The 22,699-nt window shown below is 43.3% G+C and overlaps 1 protein-coding gene across 8 annotated transcripts in view; it reads left to right on the top strand.

The window, feature by feature from the left end:
* ADAMTSL1 (ADAMTS like 1) overlaps positions 1-22,699 on the top strand; it is a 472,773-nt gene that overhangs the window by 267,301 nt on the left and 182,773 nt on the right. For all 8 annotated transcript variants that reach the window (XR_016393555.1, XM_089913199.1, XM_089913195.1 and 5 more), the window contains 2 exons: positions 5,787-5,997; positions 20,191-20,370. Coding sequence is in view for 7 of the 8 variants with exons in the window: in XM_089913199.1 (XP_089769325.1) it covers positions 5,787-5,997; positions 20,191-20,370 (391 nt within the window). In the remaining variant the exon portion in view is untranslated. The remainder of the gene's footprint in view (positions 1-5,786; positions 5,998-20,190; positions 20,371-22,699) is intronic.

Below are 22,699 nucleotides of genomic sequence, written 5' to 3'. Positions count from 1 at the left end.
AGCTTGGCAAGGTCCAGCCTGAAGCTACAGGGCATCACTGTGATCTCCCGACGCCTAGTGCCTTCCCTGCAAGCAGGTTTTGGCAGAAAGAAACAGGAATGTGGAGAAGAAGGGTTCAACAGAAAGAAAACAGTATAGAAAGAGAAGTCGGGGGGAACCAGTCTCCCGAACATTTTGGCCGTAAGCCCAACCATGAAGCCAACACCTGAAGCCTAGAAGCTAAAAGAAATCATAGTGATCATGTTTACTCTTCTCTATATACAGAACCACAGATCCTTTAGCCAAAACCATTGGAGCAGATGTGTTTTGGAATACAGAATTTGGGGCATTTTCGAAATATGTTAGGATTACTAAGACGTTAAGTGTATAACATCTGTAGTGAGTTCTGGGGGGAAAAACACCATAATCCAACAGGCTACTATTACTGCAGTAAAATGTATAAATATTTACATCAAGTGAGATGTGACCTGTCAAGGCATCATGTCAATCCAGGTCCAGCTTTGTTACCAGATAGTTTGCACCACACTGAAGAAAACCTAGTGGTGTTCAGAGCTTTGGGGACCTTGAAATTGGGGTGGGCGGTCGTTCAGAGGACACAGCTGAGATGTTGACCAGGCAGGTGACGAATCACTGGGGTTCCACTCAGCTTGAGTCCCCTCATCCTTCCTGAGCATCTGCTGTGTTCCAGGCACTGTGCTAGGCACTGAGGTCGCAGTTTGGTTTCCTAGGGCTGCCATAACAAAGTATTTACTACAAATGGGGTGACTTAAAACAACAGAAATTTATTCTCTCAAAGTTCTGGAGGGAAAAATCAATTCCAAAATTACGATGTCAGCAGAGCCATGGTCCCTGAAACGTGTGAGGGAGAATCCTTCCTTGCCTCTTCTAGCTTCTGGAGTTTACCAGCAATCCTCGACATTCCTTGGCTTGTAGATGCATCACTGTCATCTTTGTCTCTGTCATGACATGGCATTCTCCCTGGGTGTCTCTCTCTCTTCTTATGAGGTACCTGTCATATTGAATTAAGGACCCACCCTGCTCTAGGATGACCTCATCTTAAGTGATTACATCCACCATGACCCTACTTCCAAATGAGGTCACATTCTGGGGTACTGGGGGTTAGGACTCCAGCATATCTTTTGGGGGGATACAATTAAACCCATAACGAGTGGTAAACCAAAACAGGCACAGCCTCACGCTCTCATCAAGGTAATAGTCGAGCAGGATACTCAGATTACAGGTGCGTTCTGAAGAAGACATACAGATGGCCAACGGGTATACGAAAAATGCTCAGTGTCACCAATCATCAGGGAAATGCAAACGAAAACTACAATGAGATATCATCTCAGACCCGTCAGGATGGCTATCATCAAAAAACCAAAGACAACAAACGTTGGCAAGAATGTAGAGAAATTGGAACCCTTGCACACTGTTGGGGGAAGTACAAAATGGTGCAGCCACTGTGGAAAACAGTATAGTGGTCCCTCCAAAAATTAAAAATAAAACTATCACACGATCCTGCAATGCCACTTCTCAATATTTATCCAAAAGAATTGAAATCAGGACCTTGAAGGGATACTAGCATTCTCAGATTCATTGTAGCACTCACTGTCCTCAGTGGCTGTTTCCAAGATGTGGAAACAGCTTAAATGCCCGTGGGCAGATGAACAGATCAAGACGTGATGTATACTTTCAATGGAATATTATTCAGCCTTAGAAAGGAAGGAAATTTTGCAGTGTGTAACAATATGGATGAACCTTAAAGACTTTATGCTAAGTTAAATAAACCAGTCACAGAAGGACAGATACTACATGATACCACTTACATGAGGTATCTAAAATAGTCAAATTCATAGACTCAGAGAGTGGAACGGTGGTTGCCAGGAGCCCAGGAGAGGGGGAAATGGAGAGTTACAATCAACAGGCATAAAATTTCAGTTAAGCAAGGTGAGTGTTAGAGATTTGCTGTACAACAGTGTACCTAGAGACAGCAATACTGTATTGCACACTTAAACTTTTGTTAAGAGAGTAGATCCCATGGCACGTGTTCTTACCACAATGTAACAAAAGAAAAAAACAAGTGTGTTGAGAATTTCCAAATGGAGAGTGTTCGTGGAACCGTATCGTAGAGGAGAATTTTACCCAGTTGAGGGCTTCCTCCCTGAGGAAGTAACATTTTCAGTGAAGATGAAAAGATGAGTTAAAGTCAGCCAGACAAAGTGGGGGAAGAAGCACAAACGCCCTCGCCCTCGGACGTCCAGAGCCCCTGTCCTCCTCAGCACTGGGCTTATGAGAAGCCAGAATCCCAGGGAAGGCCTGTCAGCGTCTCCCAGGCTGCCAGCTACAGCTCATCCTGCCCGCAGGCTGGGTCCCACCAGCCTACAGTCCCTCCGTCAGCCAGCAGGACCCAGCGCTCACAATCGAAGCCCCTATGCAGGAGAGCAGCAGCGGGGGCATCTCTCTGTTTTCCCTCGTTTGGCCTAAATTGATTAAAATACTTTGACCCAGGATCAGCAAAGTGCTTAACACACAGATAGCTTCTGCTGCCCTCCTTCCCTTGAGAAAGCAACGTACCTTTATCATGAGTAAGCAGATATGTCTGTTTTGTGAGTTTTTCCAGCAGCATTGAAGTGGCCTCATGGCTGCCAGATGCCTCTGTTTCAAGATCCCAGTGACTAAATTTCTGCCAGAGCTGAGGGCAGGAGTAGGGGCAGCAGCGGTGTAGGGACTAAATTAGGGCAAGTTTCAGCCTTGGGCTAGTGCTCGCTGTGCAGGCGGCTCCTTTATGAGACATCCATAGAGAGGTCATCAGCATTGGGTGTAGTTGCTGGATTCTATCTTACACCCACAATAGTTTAGTGTTTCTCTTGAAAGTGGGAGGGGGGAGGGAGGAAAACATCCTCTTTCGAAGCATGACAAATATAGAGAAAAGTGCACAAATTCCGCACATATGGCCTGGTGATTTTTCACACCGAGAATGCAGATCCAGCGCCCAGATCAAGATAACACATCCCAGAAACCCTCCCCCTCCCCCCACCGTACTCTACTTCTAGTTACTACCCACCAAGGGTAACCACCACCCTCACTTCTAACGTTGTAGATTAGTTTTGGGTTTTGAGTTTTATGTAAATGAAATCACACTATGGATTTTGCAGCTGTGGTTTTGTTCACTCAGTTTTATGTCTGTGAGATTCAGTCATGTTGTTGTGGTAGTTTATATTCATGCTTCTGTCAAGGTTTGTGTGAATATATCATAATTATCCGTTCAACTGTTGATGGACATTTAGGTTGTTTCCCAGCTGAGCTATTAGGAATAGTCCTTCTTTGAACCTTCTCATATATGTCTTTTGCCGAACATATGCAAGTTTTGGGGAGAGAATATATCCTTGTATTAGTTGTCTATTATTGCATAATGAATTTCTCCAAAACCTAGGAGTTCACAACAAAAATAAACATTTATTACCTCTCACAGTTTAACGAATGAGAAATCTGGGAGCAACTTGGAAAGGCAGTTCTGGCTCAGGGTGTCTCATGAGGTTGAAATCATCTAAAGGCCAGCCGTGGTCCAGCAGAGCTGCTTGCAAGGTAGCATGGGCCAGTGACCCATGTCACTGGCACGTTGGTGCTGACTGTGGGTGAGCAGCCCCAGTTCCTTTGCATGTGGACTTTCTTCCAGATTTCTCGGGGTCCTCATGACATGACAGGTGGCTGCCCTCCCCTACAGTAAGCAATCAAAGAGAGAGAGCCAAGTGGAAGCTACATCCTTTTTCTGATTTAGCCTTGGGAGTCACATAGCATCCGTTCTACCTCATTGGTGTGGACATATTTTTAAAACCAATAGCCCACAACATTTTGAAGCTTGGAATTTATCCAAGCTAGGGATCTAAAAATAAGTTTATAGACATTCATACAAAGATCTAAAAGAAATATATTCAACCCAGCCTCTCCTCTTTTATTCATTTAAAATTTTATGGACGTTTGTAGGACAGTTCTCAAGGTATTTTCCGGAGATAAGATGATATTGTATAATAGAAGGTACAAAGGCTTTGGAGCCAGACACACCCAAGTTTGATCCTGGATTCACTACTTACTAATTATGGGTATTTGGGCAAGCAGCCTCTTGGATTTTCAGATTCCTTCAACTTTAAAATAGGGAAAATCAGTAGAGCCCAACTCAGTGTTCTGGAAGTAATTAAATGAGATAATGTGTGTAAGGTGCTCATGATGATGGTAGGTCCCTTCCATCTGCCCATTTATTTAAAAAAAATATTAACCATATACATTAATTATCCAGTAGTAAATGTATACATTAACTATCTAAAAACAAAAAGTATTAACCATAGACATTAACCATATACGTTAGCTATGAAGAACCCTGCGAGAGATACAAAACTGACTCAGACACGGACCTTGCCTTCCAGAGGTGTATATTCTAGTAGGGTCCTTGACAGATGGAATAACTGTAATACAACTGAGAAAATGTTCAGTGTCTGGAGCAGATGTGGATACAATCCTTTAAATATGGGTTAAATTTGGATATATAGAAATGGAAGAAATTTAGAGGGGCAAGGGAAAGACCAAAAGTATTCCAAATTAGGAGTAACAGCTTCAGTAAAGACAGAGCTAGAAAACCGGGGGGCATGAATCGAGAATAACAAAGTACTTCGTTACAGATATGGCTTAAATATAGGGTAGGAAAGGAGGTTGTGGAAATAGGGGTTGGAAAGGTAATTACCTATCAGAGTAGTTGAAAAGATTGAGAAAGCTACACTCAGTTTTACAGCCTGATGAGAAACATTAAAGCCAGAGACTTTTAAACCAATTTTCAGGGCTGGCTACAAAAGCTAGGCAGGCCTAGCCACTGAAGGATCTATTTGCCATGCTTTTCTTGGCTAACTCCTGTTTGTAGAATCTTTGTGCCTCACGCTGTAAACAGAACTTTCTAAAACTGATCATAAAGAACATTTCTCACTCCAAACCCAAGCAACTGAGGTGTTTCTTTATTATCCCCACTTTGGAGGCTGCATCAACAGAGAATTGCAGTGAGACTGTTTTTACAGGCCACTCTAAATGTACTTGTCAAGACTTGGCCGTTTGGAATGGCCAATTCATGCCCTTAACTCATCTGTGTGTTGACTTCCTCTTCTAGGTAATGAGCTGTTCTCTCCACTTATTCCTCCTCGAGAAGAGTAATCTATTTAGCAACTCTCACTTTTGATACATTCTCCAGTCCCAGGCAGTGATGATATTTCATACATAAGACCGAGACGTTTCTATGCTATGATGGAAGCTTGAAGGAAGTCGGAACCGGCAACCTTTCATTTTGAAGCCAAAGAAAAACAAGCACAGATTTTTCAGTCTTGCTAAGAATGGGGGCTAGAGAGATGAGCATAAAGTTTTCTTCTAGACCCGCTATTCAGTATGTGGTAACCAAAGCCTTTATGCGCTCAACTTATATCTTATCTAACATACCCTCCTATTTTGATGAAGCTTATAAGTTTCATCAAAAGAGACATGGTTGTGACCATTCTTGGTGATTTTGTGGGTAAAAATTGGAGGTTCCATTTTATCACCCACTTTGTTTACTCTGAATGAATTCTAGCGCATGAAGGGAAAGGATGGGCTCTAGGTTTGGGATAGAAATCCTAGCCAATCTTGTGCTAGAACTTCCCAAATACCCAGGTAGGTGTTTTTACTCCATTAGGTAACATTTGACGTCATGGGACCTGTTCTCTACACAAGTGCTCAGGGTGTCCTCTTCCTCTCTGGCTCTGATTTCTTCCCAGGTGGGAAATTGGCAAGTGGAGTCCATGTAGTCTCACCTGTGGGGTTGGCCTGCAGACCAGAGATGTCTCCTGCTCCCACCTACTTTCCAGAGAGATGAATGAAACAGTAATCCTGGCTGATGAGCTGTGTCACCAGCCCAAGCCCAACACGGTGCAAGCTTGTAACCGCTTCAACTGCCCCCCAGCCTGGTACCCTGCGCAGTGGCAGCCGGTGAGTTCTGGGGTTACCCAGTATTGGAGTTTGTGTTTGCAGCAGTGATTCGGGACAGGGGAAGTGCCCTGTGAGAGTGTTGTGTCATTAAAAGAGTGTTCAAGATCTGCTCATCCCTCCTTGCTTAGTACTCCCCCAACCTTATTCAAATCCAGATCTTTTCATTACAATTACCAAGCTCTTTCTACTGTACCGCCTCCAGTGATATTCATGACAAAGTTTTCACTGAGCTAAGGAAAAATTTTTTTTAATGAGGACTGTGTGGTGGGTAAATTACCATAAAGCTACATTTTCTGAATGTGTGCTTTTTCTAGCTTTTGCTATTTAAAATTCAAAGAGATAAAGATACTAGGCAATGGCTTTTCTTTTTTTTTTTTTAAACATAATTCCTTAGCAAAATAGAACGTTAGAAGTCGAGTTAATTACAGACTTTTAAAATTTTCCTGATCCATGGGGAACTATTGTTTAAAGCAGGGGTTGGCAAACTGTTGCCCAAAGCCAAATCCAGCTCACAACCAATTATTGTAAATAAACTTTTATTGGAAGACAGCCACACCCACTCTGTTATGTGTTTTTTGTGACGTTCCTGCATTATAAGGGCAGAACCGCTTGGTTGTGACGGAGACCATATGGCCCACAAAACCTAAAACATTTACTCTGCCCCTTTACAGAACAGTTTGCTGACCCCATTCTCAAGCATATATTATAATAATAAAAATACCATTATTTTATCCTCAAATCCTCTCTAAAATTAATATATATTTATCAAACTTTAGTTAAGTAACCTTTTTGCATGCCTTTAAAAAATACAGGATTTTAGATCGATTACTTGGATAAAATCTTATTGTACAATTGCCTCCCTATTAGAATATCAAACGTAGTTTTAAAGTGACAACAAAGGTCACAAAAAGTAAGCCTGAAAGGTGAGGGGGACTTGCATCCTCCTTTTACTAAAACAGTTTTTCACTCTCAGAAGTGTCCCAGTTAGAATGATAAATCACGTGGTCATCTAACTGAGAAGGAGAGAGGAGGACAGCCTTGGTGCCAAGTCAAAGAGCTGCCCTTTCCACGCGTCCTCTCTGCTTCTTCACAGCCAGTGAGCAGAGCCCCTTCCTTTTTCCTTCCCCTTCTTGGGGCTGTGATTTAGCAAAGTGCTCAAAGAATCAAACAGTAATGAGTGAGCAACACACTAACGTATAGAGAGAGCATCTAGAAACAGACGTTGACTATATATATATCCTTTTTGAGCTTAAATGTACTATATGGCTAGGTTTGTAAAGTCCATGCTACTGTGTGATGGTTTGTGCAATTCAAGAGAATGTTATATATTTTGAACATCTATGTGCCATGTTCTGTTAAGAAATATATGTTGTGACACACCTAATTGAAGTTAATTCTCACAATCGTCCAGTGAAAAGTAGATTTTATTGTCTTCATTTTAGTTACAGATGATATAACTGTGTCCTAGATATGGTTTTGCCCAAGGTCATAGAGCCTGGTCCAGAACCCAGGTCTCCTGATTTCTGGTGCATTTATACTTTTACCTTTAACTATACTTCAGCTTCATACTGCACCACTAACCCATGATAGCACTAAGAAAGGATGAGGTCAGCCCAATCAACCTCTACTGTTGAAACTAAGTCCCTGTATTATTAGTTTGTGTTGCCATTAAGTACCTAATAAGTTCTGGGTAAAATGTTTATTGAATAACAAAATGAATGAATAGGTCAATAGTACTGCCCACAAGCCCTGAAGTTTTTTACTTTATATCCTCCTGATAGGTTTGTTTCATAGTTGTAGGTAATAATATTGACCGTGAAAGTCAGTGAAACACCAACCTCTTTCAATAGCCACACATGCTGCTGAATAATGGCAGTGACCAGCACATCCACATACATGACCTTTTCCGGTCTGTTGCCAACACTGCCACCCCATGCCCGGTGGCCCTGTTTGAAACAGTTGATTTCTAAAGAGTCAATTACTCTTCCACTTTCCATCGCCCTTGGGCCTGTTAAGACATGAATTTATTTTGAAAACTTTTTCTATTTCCTTCCATTAGGGAGAAGACTTTAAGATGAGTTGGATTTAAGTCCATTTTTTCAGATCAGGAAAGTAATAGTAAAAACTCTTTGAAGTTTAGCCAGTGAACCACTGACTATACTTTATTAGGACCTTTAAAAAGATCTTTTTCATACCCAATGCATAAAGATCTTTTTCATACCCAGTGCATAATAACTGTGAAAAATATTCAAACATAATAAGAAATAAAGAACATAGACAATGAAAGCCACCAGGGATTCTATCTTCCAGAGAAAAATCCCTGTTAAACATTTGGTGCATAGGACTCCTTGGTCACTTTTAGGAATCCCTCTGAACCTAGAGGAAACAATAGACTATTCTTATATTATTTCCTAGAATCCTACTTCTTTAGTTAAGTTTTTTAGGCAAAATCAGCTATTACTGACCGCTTATTAGGAGAGAGGAAGTCATTGTTTATGCTTATGGAATAAGCCAGGAGTAATTTAAGCGTCTCCAAGCTAATTGGCTGTTGTCCTAGGACACCACTTAGTTAAGACATCAGCTGTTGACCGTGCATTTGCCTGGTCAGCCCTCTGGTCCCTTGGCAGTCCTTGCTGGGACAGGGGACCTGCAGTGCACTTACATGGTTTTTTCCATTTAGCTGCCTGCGTGTACCAGGAGATAGTGCTGAGGTCTCTAATCCTTCAATAGCCAGTTTATGGTCTTTTTTCATACGAAAGAAAAGAAGAGGGTGGATCAAATGCTTCATTTAAAGGAAGACAGATAACAACCTGATGGCCATTGGCCTGCCTGAGGAGAGAAACTCCCCCTCCTTGCTTTTTGAATATTGGGCTACCACTGACCTCACGCGTATTACCTATGCTTTGCTTTCTGGGGGAAAAAACCATAAATTATGTAAATTGTCATTTACCAGCTAAGAACGCAACCTCCTTTGTCCTTTGTAGAGCACTTACCTGACAAGTAAGAAGTGGCCAAGATTTACACATTTTATAGGTCTGAGAAGACAAGTATGGAGTCCAAAGATTTATGTTAACGTTTTAGTTTAGAAACAATTATGCAGAAATGAAACACAGATCTAATTTCTAATTCTAACTTTGCTGTTTAGGGGGCCATCTTTATTTCACCTCTTACTCACTACTGCATCCCTTGGTTTTCATCTTTGGTCTTGTGGGAAGGACTCACTTAATATTTATCTTTAGCATTTTAGCTATAATAGCTTGTTGAGTTTTTTTGGTTGGCTTCTGAAACACTTACATACTTAGTGCATTAGGTCTCCTGAATCCTGTCTAACTTATTAAATATACACACATCCTCCTCCTCCTCTTCATCATCACCATCATCTTTGGTGTTGGCTCTATATTACTTTTTTAAATGTTTTATTGAAGTATGGTTAATTTTCAATGTAGCCTTACTTTCTGGCGTACAGCAAAGCAATTCAGTTTTGTTTTGTTTTGTTTTGTTTTTTTGCGGTACGCGGGCCTCTCACTGTTGTGGCCTCTCCCGTTGCGGAGCACAGGCTCCGGACGCGCAGGCTCAGCGGCCATGGCTCACGGGCCCAGCCGCTCCGTGGCATGTGGGATCTTCCCGGACCGGGGCACGAACCCGTGTCCCCTGTATCAGCAGGCGGACTGTCAACCACTGCGCCACCAGGGAAGCCCAAGCAATTCAGTTTTATATATATATTTTCAGATTCTTTTCCATTATAGGTTATTACAAGACATTGAATATAGTTCCCTGTGCTATACAGTAGGTCCTTGTTGTTTATCTGTTTTATATACAGTAGTGTGTATCTGCTAATCTCAAACTCCCAATTTATCTCCCCCCGCCACCTTGCCATCCCCTTCAGTAACTGTAAGTTTGTTTTCTATGTCTGTGAGTCTATTTCTGTTGTGTAGATAAGGTCATTTGCACCACTTTTTTAGATGCCACATATAAGTGATATCACATGATATTTGTCTTTCTCTGTCTGAAGTCCTCCATTTAATATGATAATCTCTAGGTCCATCCATTATATTACTTTTTATACACCTCACGAGAGATCATTTTCACAACTGGTGTGTTACAGCACCATGATTGAGAACCACTGTTACAGATGCATACGTCAGTCTGAGACACCTTGATCATGAGAGTCTTTTGCTAGGATTTGTTTCAGTGACTCTCCATTGCCATATAATAAAGCCCAATGGCTTAGTCAGGCCTTCATCCCTCTGCACGTCTGCCCCTGCCCATGTCTTAACTGTGGTTCTCCCATCCCTGCTTGTGCATTCCTTCTGCCCACGCTTCTCCCTGCCCACCCGCAGTTCCCCTCCCCTCTGCCTGTCAAAGCCGGCAGGAGTCCCACCTCTCCCACCAGGACTCCTCTACTACCCTCCTGCTCTGCAGCCACATGGCGTTCACGGTCAGTGCTGTTCATTTAACAGTCACATACCACCTTACCTGCTGCTTTCCCATGACTCCTGAGTTAGACCGTCAGGTCAGTAACAGCAGTAACCCAGTCTCAGTGAGAACCCACCACACCCATGCAGGTGTGCAAAGCATAGAGAATGGTGCTGAAAAGGCCCATGGCAAGTGTGCCTGTTCATTTATGGAGCACTTGATACATTTCAGGAGCTTCTTCTTATTCTAAAAAGAGTATGTATCCAGTGCAGTTCTAGGAACTTTTTTTTAATTTTTATTTTATATTGGAGTATAGTTGATTAACAATGTTGTGTCAGTTTCAGGTGTACAGCAAAGTGATTCAGTTATATATACATATGTATCTATTCTTTTTCAAGTTCTTTTCCCATTTAGGTTATTATACACACTGCTGTATTTGAAATAGAAAGGATTTTTTTAAATAAATTTATGTTATTTATTTATTTTTGGCTGCATTGGGTCTTTGCTGCTGCGCGCGGGCTTTCTCTAGTTGCGGTGAGCAGGGGCTACTCTTCGTTGTGGTGCGCGGGCTTCTCACTGCAGTGGCTTCTCTTGTTGCGGAGCACAGGCTCTAGGTGCGCGGGCTTCAGTAGTTGTAGCACGTGGGCTCAGTAGTTGTGGCTCATGGACTCTAGAGCACAGGCTCAGCAGTTGTGGCGCACGGGCTTAGCTGCTCCGCGGCATGTGGGATCTTCCCGGACCAGGGCTCGAACCTGTGTCTCCTGCATTGGCAGGCAGATTCTTAACCACTGCGCCACCAGGGAAGCCCAGAAAGGATATTTTTAATGCTAATCTAAAAGTAGATGAAAATCATTTTTAAAGAGATCACAAAGGAGGGAGTTAAGGTTGGACATATGCTCATATCTATAGCAGGGTTCCAATTACACTTATTAACTCACTTTTTAAAAAATTTTATTGGAGTATAGTTGATTTACAATGTTGTGTTAGTTTCAGGTGTACAGCAAAGTGACTCAGTTATACATATATCCACTCTCTTTTATTTTTAGACTCTTTTTCCATATGGGCCATTACAGAGTATTGAGTAGAGTTCCCTGTGCTATACAGCCAGTTCTTATTAGCTATCTATTTCATATATAGTAGTGTGTATATGTCAGTCCCAATCTCCCAGTTTATCCTCCCCCCTCCCCTTATGCCCTGGGAACCGTAAGTTTGTTGTCTTCATCTGTGACTCACTCTTGTTTTGTAACTATAGGAAATTTACTTTTATTTTTAACGTATTTAATCCTCACTATCCTTGATGTGATAGTTACTACTCTGATCCTCAGTTTACAGATGAGGAAACTAAAGCACTGTGAGGTTAGCATGAATTCAGACTTTATTTAGTAGAGTTCATTCTACTGCTCTTCAGCTTATCTTTTAATCCCTACGGCAATCCTTTGAGGAAACAAGGCTCAGAGAGGCTGTGTTTGTCCCGGCTCACATAGCCAGTAAGTGGAAAAGGGATCTGTATGAGTCAAAATCCATTCTTTTTTCCACTATGCAGTGCAGCATTCCCAAAACCTCTTTACAATTTGCTCTAAACTGTTAAATTGTGAGGAAATCTGATAGCAGCTCAAAAATCAGCAGTTTACATAAAACTCAGTATTTGTTGCATTATCCAGGGTAGTTAATCTGTGTATGTTTCCTCTTGCTGCTATAACAAATTACCACACACTCGTGGCTTAAAAGAACATGAATTTATTATCTTACAGCTCAGGAGGTCAGAAGTCTGAAATCAGTTTCGCTTGGCTAAAATCAAGGTGTTGGCGGGTTTACATTCCTTCTAGAAGTTCTAGGGGAGGATCTGTTTGCCTTTTCCAGCCTCTAGAGGCTTCTGGCTTCCTTGGCTCATGGCCCCTTCCTCCAGCTTCAAAGCACTTCCCTCAGATTCTGTCTTTATACCCTGCCTGACTCCAGTCCTCCTGCCATCGTCTTACAAGGACCATTGTGACTACATCAGCCCCACCTTGATAACCCAGGTAATCTCCACATCTCAAGATGTCTAACTGAATACCCTCTGCAAAGTCGCTTTTACCATGTCAGGTCAAACGTTCACAGGTTCCAGTGATACGGACATAGATATCTCTGGGGTCATGACTCAGCCTGCTTCAGTCTGCTAGACTGTGGGCTGATGAGCCTGTTTGTCTCCATTAGCACAAAGTAAAAGTCTGCCTTCCACTCCTCTTGCCACTATGTATGAGCTCTGTAGGCATCAATCTTATTTGTTTTTATTCTAAAAAAAACGCTTTAAAACAGAAATGAGAGGAAAAGAGAAAGATGCGAGAAAGATTAAACTGAAATGAATGAGAGAGTCCACTCTGAAGCATCATTTCTATTTCTCTATATGGCCTGTGTTTTATGTGCAGGATTGTGTCCACCCACTGTACATACATATTGCTCACATCTGTATAGAGACTGAAACAATCACCACAGCCCCTATTTTCCCCCCCTTGCTTGAAACTGTGATTATGTGGCCACTTACCTGTAAACCTGTTTTTCTTTTTTTTCTTTTTTTTAAATTCAGGGTTACAATTCAGAATGCCTGTAGTTTAGCTATGTAAAAAGATATATGAGAGAAGAGTCCCTGCTGGTAATATTTAGGGGAAAAAAAGAGAATTTTAATAACTATAAATACTTGAGAATTAAAATTTTCATTTAGATTTAAACACACCACACAGGAAAGAATGACTTTGATCTGGATTAGAGGGCTGAATTCTGGCGGAAAGAGTCAAGGTAGTCATCAGTTTTGTTACATACCAGTGACTAAAATGTAAATCCTCATGAGTTAGAGACCATCTTTATTTAAAATGTTGTATCCAGGGAGGAAAAAAATCTATTGGGATATTTATCTTTATTTTTAGTAGTGTATTTCACAAAGAAATGGATGCTTGATCCTACCTCTAGAAGCAACAATAAATGTCGGACTTCCCTGGTGGCGCAGTGGTTAAGAACACGCCTGCCAATGCAGGGGACACAGGTTTGAGCCCTGGTCCGGGAAGATCCCACGTGCCGCAGAGCAACGAAGCCCGTGCACCACAACTACTGAGCCTGCGCTCTAGAGCCCGCAGGCCACAACTACTGAGCCCACGTGCCACAACTACTGAGCCCACGTGCCACAACTACTGAAGCCCGCAGGCCTAGAGCCCGTGCTCTGCCACAGCAGAAGCCACTGCAATGAGAAGCCCGCACACCACAACAAAGAGTAGCCCCCGCTCACTGCAACTAGAGGGAGCCCGCGCAACAAAGACCCAATGCAGCCAAAAAATAATTAATTAATTAATTAAAAAATAAATGTCAGCAAAACAGATCAGAGTTCACATTTCACAGGTGAAGTGTTTTTGTTTTTATTTATTAGCAGAAAATTCTTTTTAACAATTGCTCTGAATTTTAGTGGGTATGCTAGCCCCTGCTTCACGAAGTAACAGGAATGTTAAACCCAGAAGATATACTGCACACCCCTTGCACTTCCAGGGTTAAGAAAGCTTAATCGATATTAGATTAACAAGATAATTTTAATTCACAAAGTGGCCCATATAGAAATTCTGTTCTTATTTAATAATTTTGTTTAGTGAGTGAGATTCCAGTCCTCGTGTTTTTGTTTGTTGTTTTTCTGAGCCTTCCTTCAGTTTGACTTAGTTTTTCCCACTGTTATGTACTAAACACTCCCTGATTACCCTTTGAACCTCTCAACCTCATATACTGCAAAGTTACCTCAAATTCTGAAGGTCAAACGTCAAGCTCGATAACACACCTACCTGCCACCTTCCCCCATAGACCTGGCCTTCCCTCGTGGACCTTGTGCTGTGGGTAACACCACCATCTAGCCTGTTCTCCAGCGAGAGACTAGTGCCATCTCAGCCTCGTTTGTTCTTCACACTCAGTCAACACCCAAGTCCTGTTGATTCCACCTCCTATATCTTCCCAACCCCCCAATGCTCTCTTCCTCTCTCATCCTTCTGCCACTGCCTTGGTTCCAACGCTAACAAACTAACCAAACTACTACAAACAGCCTTTTACGTGCTCCCCCTGTACTGTCTCACCTAACTCTGATCTGATGTTTCCCAACCTGGTATCAGTGGTTCTTTACTACAGGCCCTCTGTCAAACTTTTAAAATATTAATATGTGCTCAGAACCTCCAAATAGGGGTATGGCATGCACTGTCGTTTAGACTTATGTGACAACAAAACCTTTTCTCCCTGGCACATCTATTAACATCTCACAGGGCGGTACTCTTTGGAACCCATTTTCCTTTGCCACCTGAATCATTTCTGCAAATTAGATCGTGTTACCTCCTACTTTAAAACCTTTAATGACACCCCAGGCTCTTAAGAGTATGTCCAGTTATGTCCAAGGCCCTTCACTGTCTGCCACTCATCCGCCTTCTCAGTCTCCTTTCCCAATTACACGTCCCCATGAACCCTAAGCTCTGCCTTCTCAGGACTCCTCGGAGGTGTGTGAACATGCCGTGTTTCTCCGTCTGTGCACACGTGGTCCGACTCTGCCAGCGCTCCTATCTCCCCGGCCAACCCTTTCTGTGTCACTTCTTCTGCAAAGCCTTCCCCATCTTTTCCGTAAAGACTTGGTTGCACTCTGGTCTATATTCCCTCTTTTGTAAAACTGATCACACCTTAGGGTAAAGTGCAGTGACTGGACTGAGGCGTAGTGACCCCCATCTTAAGTCATCTTAAGTCCCCAGCACCTAGTACAGTGCCTGGCACTCAGCAAGTACTCAGGAAATGTTTGATGAAAGAATGAATGAGAGAATGAAGAAAGGAATGAAATGAGTTAGAAGCTAAGCAGAGCACATCATGTTAAAACTGGCAACTTGACCTTAGAAACAGAATGTAGACATCACTTTGTGTTGGGCTCAGTGTGTGACTCGAGGTACCAAGGAAGTGAACTCAGCTCTCAGTGAATTGAACTGTCAGCATGAAACCAAAAATGTCAAAAGAGGCAGAATTTATGAATGTGCTGATCATGGGGAAATCCTTAAAAATACAGGACACTCAGGCCATTGTATTTTTGTATAGAAACGTAACTTTTACGTGTTCCTCATGTTGTATTCTTTTTGCTTTTCTTATAAAACTAATGAACCCATGACCTTATATCATGAAATATGCATGGCAACAAGGATAAGCAATATACATGCTCTTTTGGGTTATTTATTCTGTTTATGGAATATATTTTAAAACAATACCCATTACCAGAGATCTACATCTTCACACCACAATATTATTTTCAATGATGATTCATAAAGCAAACATTTTTCATGGTATTTTATTAAATTTCTCTTGCTGCTGCTTTTAAAATCTTTTCTCCTTTGCATTCTGCCTCTCACGTCAGAGCTATCAGCCTCACCACGTAACCTTGACCAGTTCACAAAGTCATCACAGTCTTTGGAACCTTTACTAATTTGAGACTTCATCTTCTACAATTTAAAAAAAAATTTGAAAACCACCTTTTCCTCAGTGTACACACCAGGGAAACGTTTTGAGCGAAGTTGAGACAAGCGTTTAAAAGCCAAATCCCTGACGACATTAACCCAGCCAGAGGGTTGTCTGCCATCCCTGGAGGATCAGAGCACCCCACAGAGCACGCACTGCAGCTGGCTGAAACCCACTGCTGACTTACTTAGAAGAGGCTTCTGGCTAATGATAAAACAGTCCGATAAAAGGTGGATGTTCAGCCCATCAGCTGGATGTTTGTTTTACATCTTTTCAAGCATCTGGCTTGTTGGCCCTTTCGTTCATCCAGTCATCGGTTCAACAAACATTTATGAAGTGTACGCTCTTCGCCAGATGCTATACTAGGCACTGGGGAATAGAAAGATGAATACGTTCCCTTTCCTCAAAAGTCACATAATCCTATGTGAATGCAGGGAGGCGGAGGAAAATAGCGGGAGCATAAGCAACCAGCCCTAACGGGATGTGCAGTACCCTTCCAGGTCAAGGTGGGGTGGGAGGTGACTTATACACCATGAGGCAGAGGGGTTAAAAGAGGCTTTCCTGAAGAAGTGGCCGGTGAGCTGGGCCTTCAAGGATGTCTTGGAAGTTTCTGGATGGACAGAGAGGTGAAGGGCATTGCTCCCAGAGTGAACAACGTGATCAAAGGCCTGAGCAGAGGAGGCATCTGTGGGCCCAGGGAAGGGCAGATTGTCCACTGCAGCTAAAGCACCAGCCCACAGCAGGCCGGCAAGGAACGTGGCTGAGAAGCTCAACGCAGGTCAGACTGTGAGGGCTCTGAAGGACATTCTCCGGAGTCTTACTTTATCTTTGGGTGTTGAGAATTTCCTGCAAGTTTTCTGTGTAGGTCAAACTTCAAAATAACAAGCTGATTTTTTTTTAACTTTTCTTGCAGCTGTTTTGTCATAGAGTTGGCACAGAATTCCATATAGTGTTAGGGGGGAATCATCTGAGGGTCTGTCCCTTAAATCAGGTCCTATCTGCAAAGTGACAACTCGGCTCTGTTATTTTTTAATTTTATTTATTTTTTTTGCGGTATGCAGGCCTCTCACTGTTGCGGCCTCTTCCGCTGCGGAGCACAGGCTCCGGACGCGCAGGCTCAGCGGCCATGGCTCACGGGCCCAGCCGCTCCGCGGCATGTGGGATCTTCCCAGACCGGGGCACGAACCCGTGTCCCCTGCGTCGGCAGGCGGACTCTCAACCACTGCACCACCAGGGAAGCCCTCAGCTCTGTTATTTTAAGTGAGTGGTCACACTCCATAGCACATTACAATGTCACCCTTAAAATAAAACCAATTATTTTCATCCGTTCCTTAATTTGAAAGAGAGAAAAAATTAACCTGCATTTTACCTTATTGCCACATTCAGTAAGATGCTTAAATCTGAACGCTGTTCTTATTCACCTACCTGTTTATATTGGGAGCATTTATTCAAATTGGATGGACACCCATACACCTTATAAGATACTCCATATAACCACTGGCTCTAACAGAGGCTGCTCTGGGTCCCAGGTTTTCCCCTCCATGTTTATTTTACTCCCATTGGAAATGATGGAGGGGCATTCATTTGGAGAGATGGTTCTCAATCCTGGTTGCATAGAATTACCTGGGAGGTTTAAAAAAAGAATGTTTTTTAATTTAAAAAATTAATGTCTGGGACATATATCACAGAGTTTAATGGATCTGAGATAGGGCCCAGGACTCAGGACTTTTCAAAAGCTCCCAGGTGGTTTTAAAGTGCAGCAGGGGCTTCCCTGGTGGCACAGTGGTTAAGAATCCACCTGCCAATGCAGAGGACACGGGTTCAAGCCCTGGTCCGGGAGGATCCCACTTGCCGCGGAACAACTAAGCCCGTGAGCCACAACTACTGAGTCTGTGCTCTAGAGCCCGCGAGCCACAACTACTGAAGCCCGCGTGCCTAGAGTCCGTGCTCTGCAACGAGAAGCCACTGCAGTGAGAAGCCCGCCCACCGCAACGAAGAGTAGCCCCCGCTCTCCGCAACTAGAGAAAGCACGCGCGCAGTAACGAAGACCCAACAACAGCCAAAAATAATTAATTAAATAAATTTTTAGAAATACATAAAGTGCATCAGGATTGGGACCACCGAATAAGAGGGTGACAGCTGGGCCACAGCAGCGTTCTGACTCTACTCAGGAGCACTGTATTACCATCCTCACCTTGACTCTGGGTACCCATCCCTCTTGCAGTTCTGACTCCAGCCAACTGATCACAGACCCCCATGAGTTCGGAGAGCCCACTGCTGCAGCACGAGAAGCTCCTACAGCACAAACGCTCAGCCTTTGTATACCCAGGCCTAATTTCTCAACAAGCGCAAGGGCAGCAGATTCAAGAAAAGGGACTATTCTTGAAGAAAGCAGAGCACTCCTTAGAGTTTTAAAATAAAATCCCTCCACCCCCAGAACAGAGTAGTCATGGTTGGTAGATTAGCTAGGGTTAGATTTTTTTTTCCTTTTCCCTCTTTCTTAGCACTTGTGCCTATGCCTCCTTTTTTTATTTTTTAAAAAAATTTTTATACAGTTTTTAAAGGTTACTTTCCATTTAGTCATCACAAAGTATTGGCTATATTCCCTTTGTTGTATAATATATCCTGAGCCCATCTTACATCCTGTAGTTTGTATCTCCCACTTCCTCACCCCTATATTGCCCCTCCCCCCCTCAACTGGTAACCGCTAGTTTGTTCCCTATATCTGTGATTCCGCTTCTTTTTTGTTACATTCACTAGTTTGTTGTAATTTTTAGATTCCACATGTAAGTGATTTCATACAGTATTTGTCTTTCTAGCTAGAGTTAGATGGACTAAAAATGACAAGACACCCAAAGGCATAGTGGCTTAGATAAGAGAGAGAAGCGTTTTCCTCTTATACACACACAGGCCATCCGGGGCCGGTATGTTGGCTTCACCCCCAGGAAGATAGGCTGCTTCCCTCCTTTTGCCTGTCACTATCCAAGGCGGGAGTTTAAATTTTAGACATCGTGTTCAAATTCCAGCCAGCAAGGACGAGGCGGGAAGGGGAAAATGCCACATTTTCTTTTTGTGGGTTTTTCCTTGAAGTTGCACACAACATTCTACGTATATCCTTTTGCCCAGCACTTAGTCACGTGGCACCTTCAAGGGAGGTCAGCAAATATAGTCTGTATGCCAAAAGGTCTTGTGCCCAGCTAAAAACGGAGGGCTGCTTTGCCTACCGCAAGGGAGGAACAAAGCCCTGGAATGACAGCCTCCTGCCCGGCCTCGGGCAACTGGATGATAACTATTAAATTACACGTAAATGGTGTGTTTGGGGTCCTGCTGAAAACCACTAAAATGGGTGATCTTTCTTGTATCCCAAATTTCCATGGGTCTTGCTCCCACCGCCCTAAAAAAACACCAGTCCTACAAGAAACGTGTTCCAGGGAGTCCTTCGGAAAACCAAGCCTCAAATCTTCCGCTCCTCCAATAGGGTAGAGTGGAGGTTTACACTTAGAGAGAGAGGAAGTGCCGCCTTCTCTGCAGGTTAATTCCTCCAGATCTACACTGGTGGCAGCAGCTCCCTCTTGTTCATTCTGGAAGCAGCACAGATTATTTTCACTGGGTCATAAGTATGTTTAACCCTCTATTATATAACCTTTTAAACCAGTTGTCTTGGGTGACTGCAAATCATAGTTTAGAACCAACTTTTTTTTTTTAACATCTTTATTGGAGTACAGTTGCTCTACAATGGTGTGTTAGTTTCTGCTCCATAACAAAGTGAATCAGCTATACGTATACATATATCCCCATAGCTCCTCCCTCTTGTGTCTCCCTCCCACCCTCCCGATCCCACCCCTCTAGGTGGTCACAAAGCACCGAGCTGATCTCCCTGTGCTATGCGGCTGCTTCCCACTAGCTAGCTATTTTACATTTGGTAGTGTCTATATGTCCATGCCACTCTCTCACTTCGTCCCAGCCTACCCTTCCCCCTCCCCGTGTCCTCAAATCTGTTCTCTACATCTGCGTCTTTATTCCTGTCCTGCCCCTAGGTAGAACCAACTTTCTAAGATTTAAAGGCCTGTGGAATTCCTGGGTGCTCTAGCTACATATTTGAGATTAAGAGCAGAGGGTGTAGAACTAACTACAAAATTCATTTCAAGGAGAGGAAGCAAAATCCTTTGGGCTGGTTCCTGGGTATTCTTCCTTTTCTATTTTCACTCTTGAGTCAAACCAAGGCTAAGGTAAGAATTAGCAGTCAAATGTGCTACTGTCCTATGCAGGGTCTGCTTTCTCTTCCTTCCCCAGTGTTCCAGGACCTGCGGAGGGGGCATCCAGAAGCGCGAGGTTCTTTGCAAACAGCGCATGGCTGATGGCAGCTTCTTGGAGCTTCCAGAGACCTTCTGTTCGGCCCCCAAACTGGCCTCCCAGCAGGCCTGCAAGAAAGATGACTGTCCCAGCGAGTGGCTGCTCTCTGACTGGACAGAGGTAGGTATGCTTCTCAGAAGGAGATAACAAAAGAGGCATAAGGAGGAGAAGGCACCCAAGCTTATAGATACAGAAGGCAAGAGGAGAACAAAATAATCCTCCTAACACTGTGGAACAGAGTTTTGTTTTTTTAATTTTTATTGGAGCATAGTTGATTTACACTTTTGTGTTAGTTTCAGGTGTACAGCAAAGTGAATCAGTTCTGCATGGAACAGAGTTTCTGTAAGCACTGATATACCATATCGTGTAACTAGATTTTAACTAGGCTGAAGGGATGCGAGTTAAGCAGCCAGCCCTCACTCAACAGTCAGAAGCAGGGAATTGTAAACGGGCCCTTCGCGGAACAAAACCAGGCCTCATTCATTCGTACTGTTCGGGCCCAGGATTCTACTCAGAACACCGGGTTCTTCCTCTACCTTCGCTCCCGCCTCCTTGACCCCCCTGCATCTCCTACTGCCAGATGTTTCTAGTCTCTCCTCAGGAAAGGCAAAGCCTCTCTAGTTTTTCTCTTCCAAGTTACTGGAGAATGAGGCGCATGATTTATTAGGAAAAGAAGGCCAAGGAAATCCTGCCTCTTTCCTGTCAGTTTTCTGGCCCCAGAACATCAACAGCTTCCCAGCCAGAGAAGTTGATTTCCCCCGTTGCCCTGCATCTGGGGAGATGGCTGCATCGGCATTACCGTTCCTGACTTACCTCGTAAGTTAGGCATAGATCCCCAACTAACCGACTTCTCTAAATCATTCCTACTTGAACACTAGCACGAACTAATTCATTGATACCCAGCTGCAACTTGTTTTCAGCCTCTCCTCCTCCTTTGACTTGCCTGCAACTCCCCCAGCTTCATGGGCCTATGTGTCTTTCATAGAGAAATCCCCCTGGCAAGCAGCTACAGCCAAGAACAGAATGACGAGGCCTGAAGTGAACATCTCTGTGTCCCAGGCAGAGTCGAGCCCCTCTCCTTTCTTGCACAGAAGCATCCGAACTGGCCTTGGTGATCTCACTGCCTCCTTTGCAGTCTGTCCAGCTCACAGGACACAGCTGCTGCTGGTTAAAACACATCACAGAGGGGAAAGCTGCCTCTGAAAATTAAGATGCCATGTCTTTCAACCTACATTCTGAGAATTCTTGCCCTGTGTTTTGTCAGCCCGTGTAGAGGTCCGTCAGACGGTGCCTGCAAAGGGCCCTGAAATTGAGAGGTGACTGACACACCATAGATTTTGTAATTTGGCAGTAAAATTGCCTTCTGATGGTAGCTCCCCGCAAATGGCTGAGAACAGAAGGGGCAATGATTGTTATTTCATCTTTTAGAAGTAATTTTGTTTCAGAAGGATAAAAGATTAAATGTGTGGAATGAGCATATCTGTATGTGCATGTGTGAACATGTCAGTGACAATTTTTCCATGGATTGTTGATGTGGGGTATGGTATCATATATGAAAAATCCTTAACAAAACTAGCAGTGCAGACGAGGGCACTGATGTATTTGCCAAGTAAGTGGCTCTAGATGAAGACTTCCTCCCAGGGGCGTAGTGTAAAAGGCACTGCTCTTCTAAGTCTGTCGGTGATAGTCTTCCATGAGTTGGATGCTGAGAAAGGGACTTGTGTGTATGAGAATTGTCCTCCCAACTTCCCGGAGTTTGTGGCCTCTGAGCATATGGAACACAGAGAAAATCTGAAGGAGGGACCCTGTGATTAGGCACTAAGGAAAGGAGACTGCTGCATTGCAATCCCATGGGTCCCATTACGTAAAGGAGACCTTTAGAACAGTATCACGTGTAGTTAAGAGTTCAGACTCAAAGACAGGCAAACTTAGGTTCGAATCCTGACTCTGCCACTTACTAGCTATATAACCTGGGCTAGTTACTTAACCCTTCTAGGCCTTAGTTTGCTTAGCTAAATATTGGAGATGATAATAGTGTTCACTAACATGGTTATTGGGACGCTTAAAAATTAAATGATGCACATGAAGTACTTTGTGTCTAGTAAAAGTTAACCCTTAACTATTGTTATGATTTTCTTCCATCCCTCCTCATTGTCGGGAAAAGGAGAGGAAATAAAAGAAAGCACTTGACTGGCTGGACCCAGGATCATGACCAAGGCCTCTCACAAGCTTTGCTGGTCTTCCTAGGAGGTGGAAGTTACATTTGGGGAACTAGGTAGAGTTAGCCCTTATCCAGGGAATGTTACTAGGTTCTGCATTATCTGGGCTGATGAATGGAAATTCCAAACATTGAGAAGGGGCTGGGAATGGTGGGACTTTAGCCCCAATTCACCAGTGTTAAACTCAAGCTGGTGCCATACAAAAGTGCTCCTGGGGGTGTTCACAGGGT

Source organism: Delphinapterus leucas, chromosome 6 (assembly GCF_059928025.1).
Source record: "Delphinapterus leucas isolate spDelLeu-1000000601 "Yukka" chromosome 6, BTC_Dleu_Yukka2, whole genome shotgun sequence".
Classification (NCBI taxonomy): Eukaryota; Metazoa; Chordata; class Mammalia; order Artiodactyla; family Monodontidae; genus Delphinapterus; species Delphinapterus leucas.
Note: the sequence above shows the minus strand (reverse complement) of the source record. Positions and strands in the feature narration are given on the sequence as shown.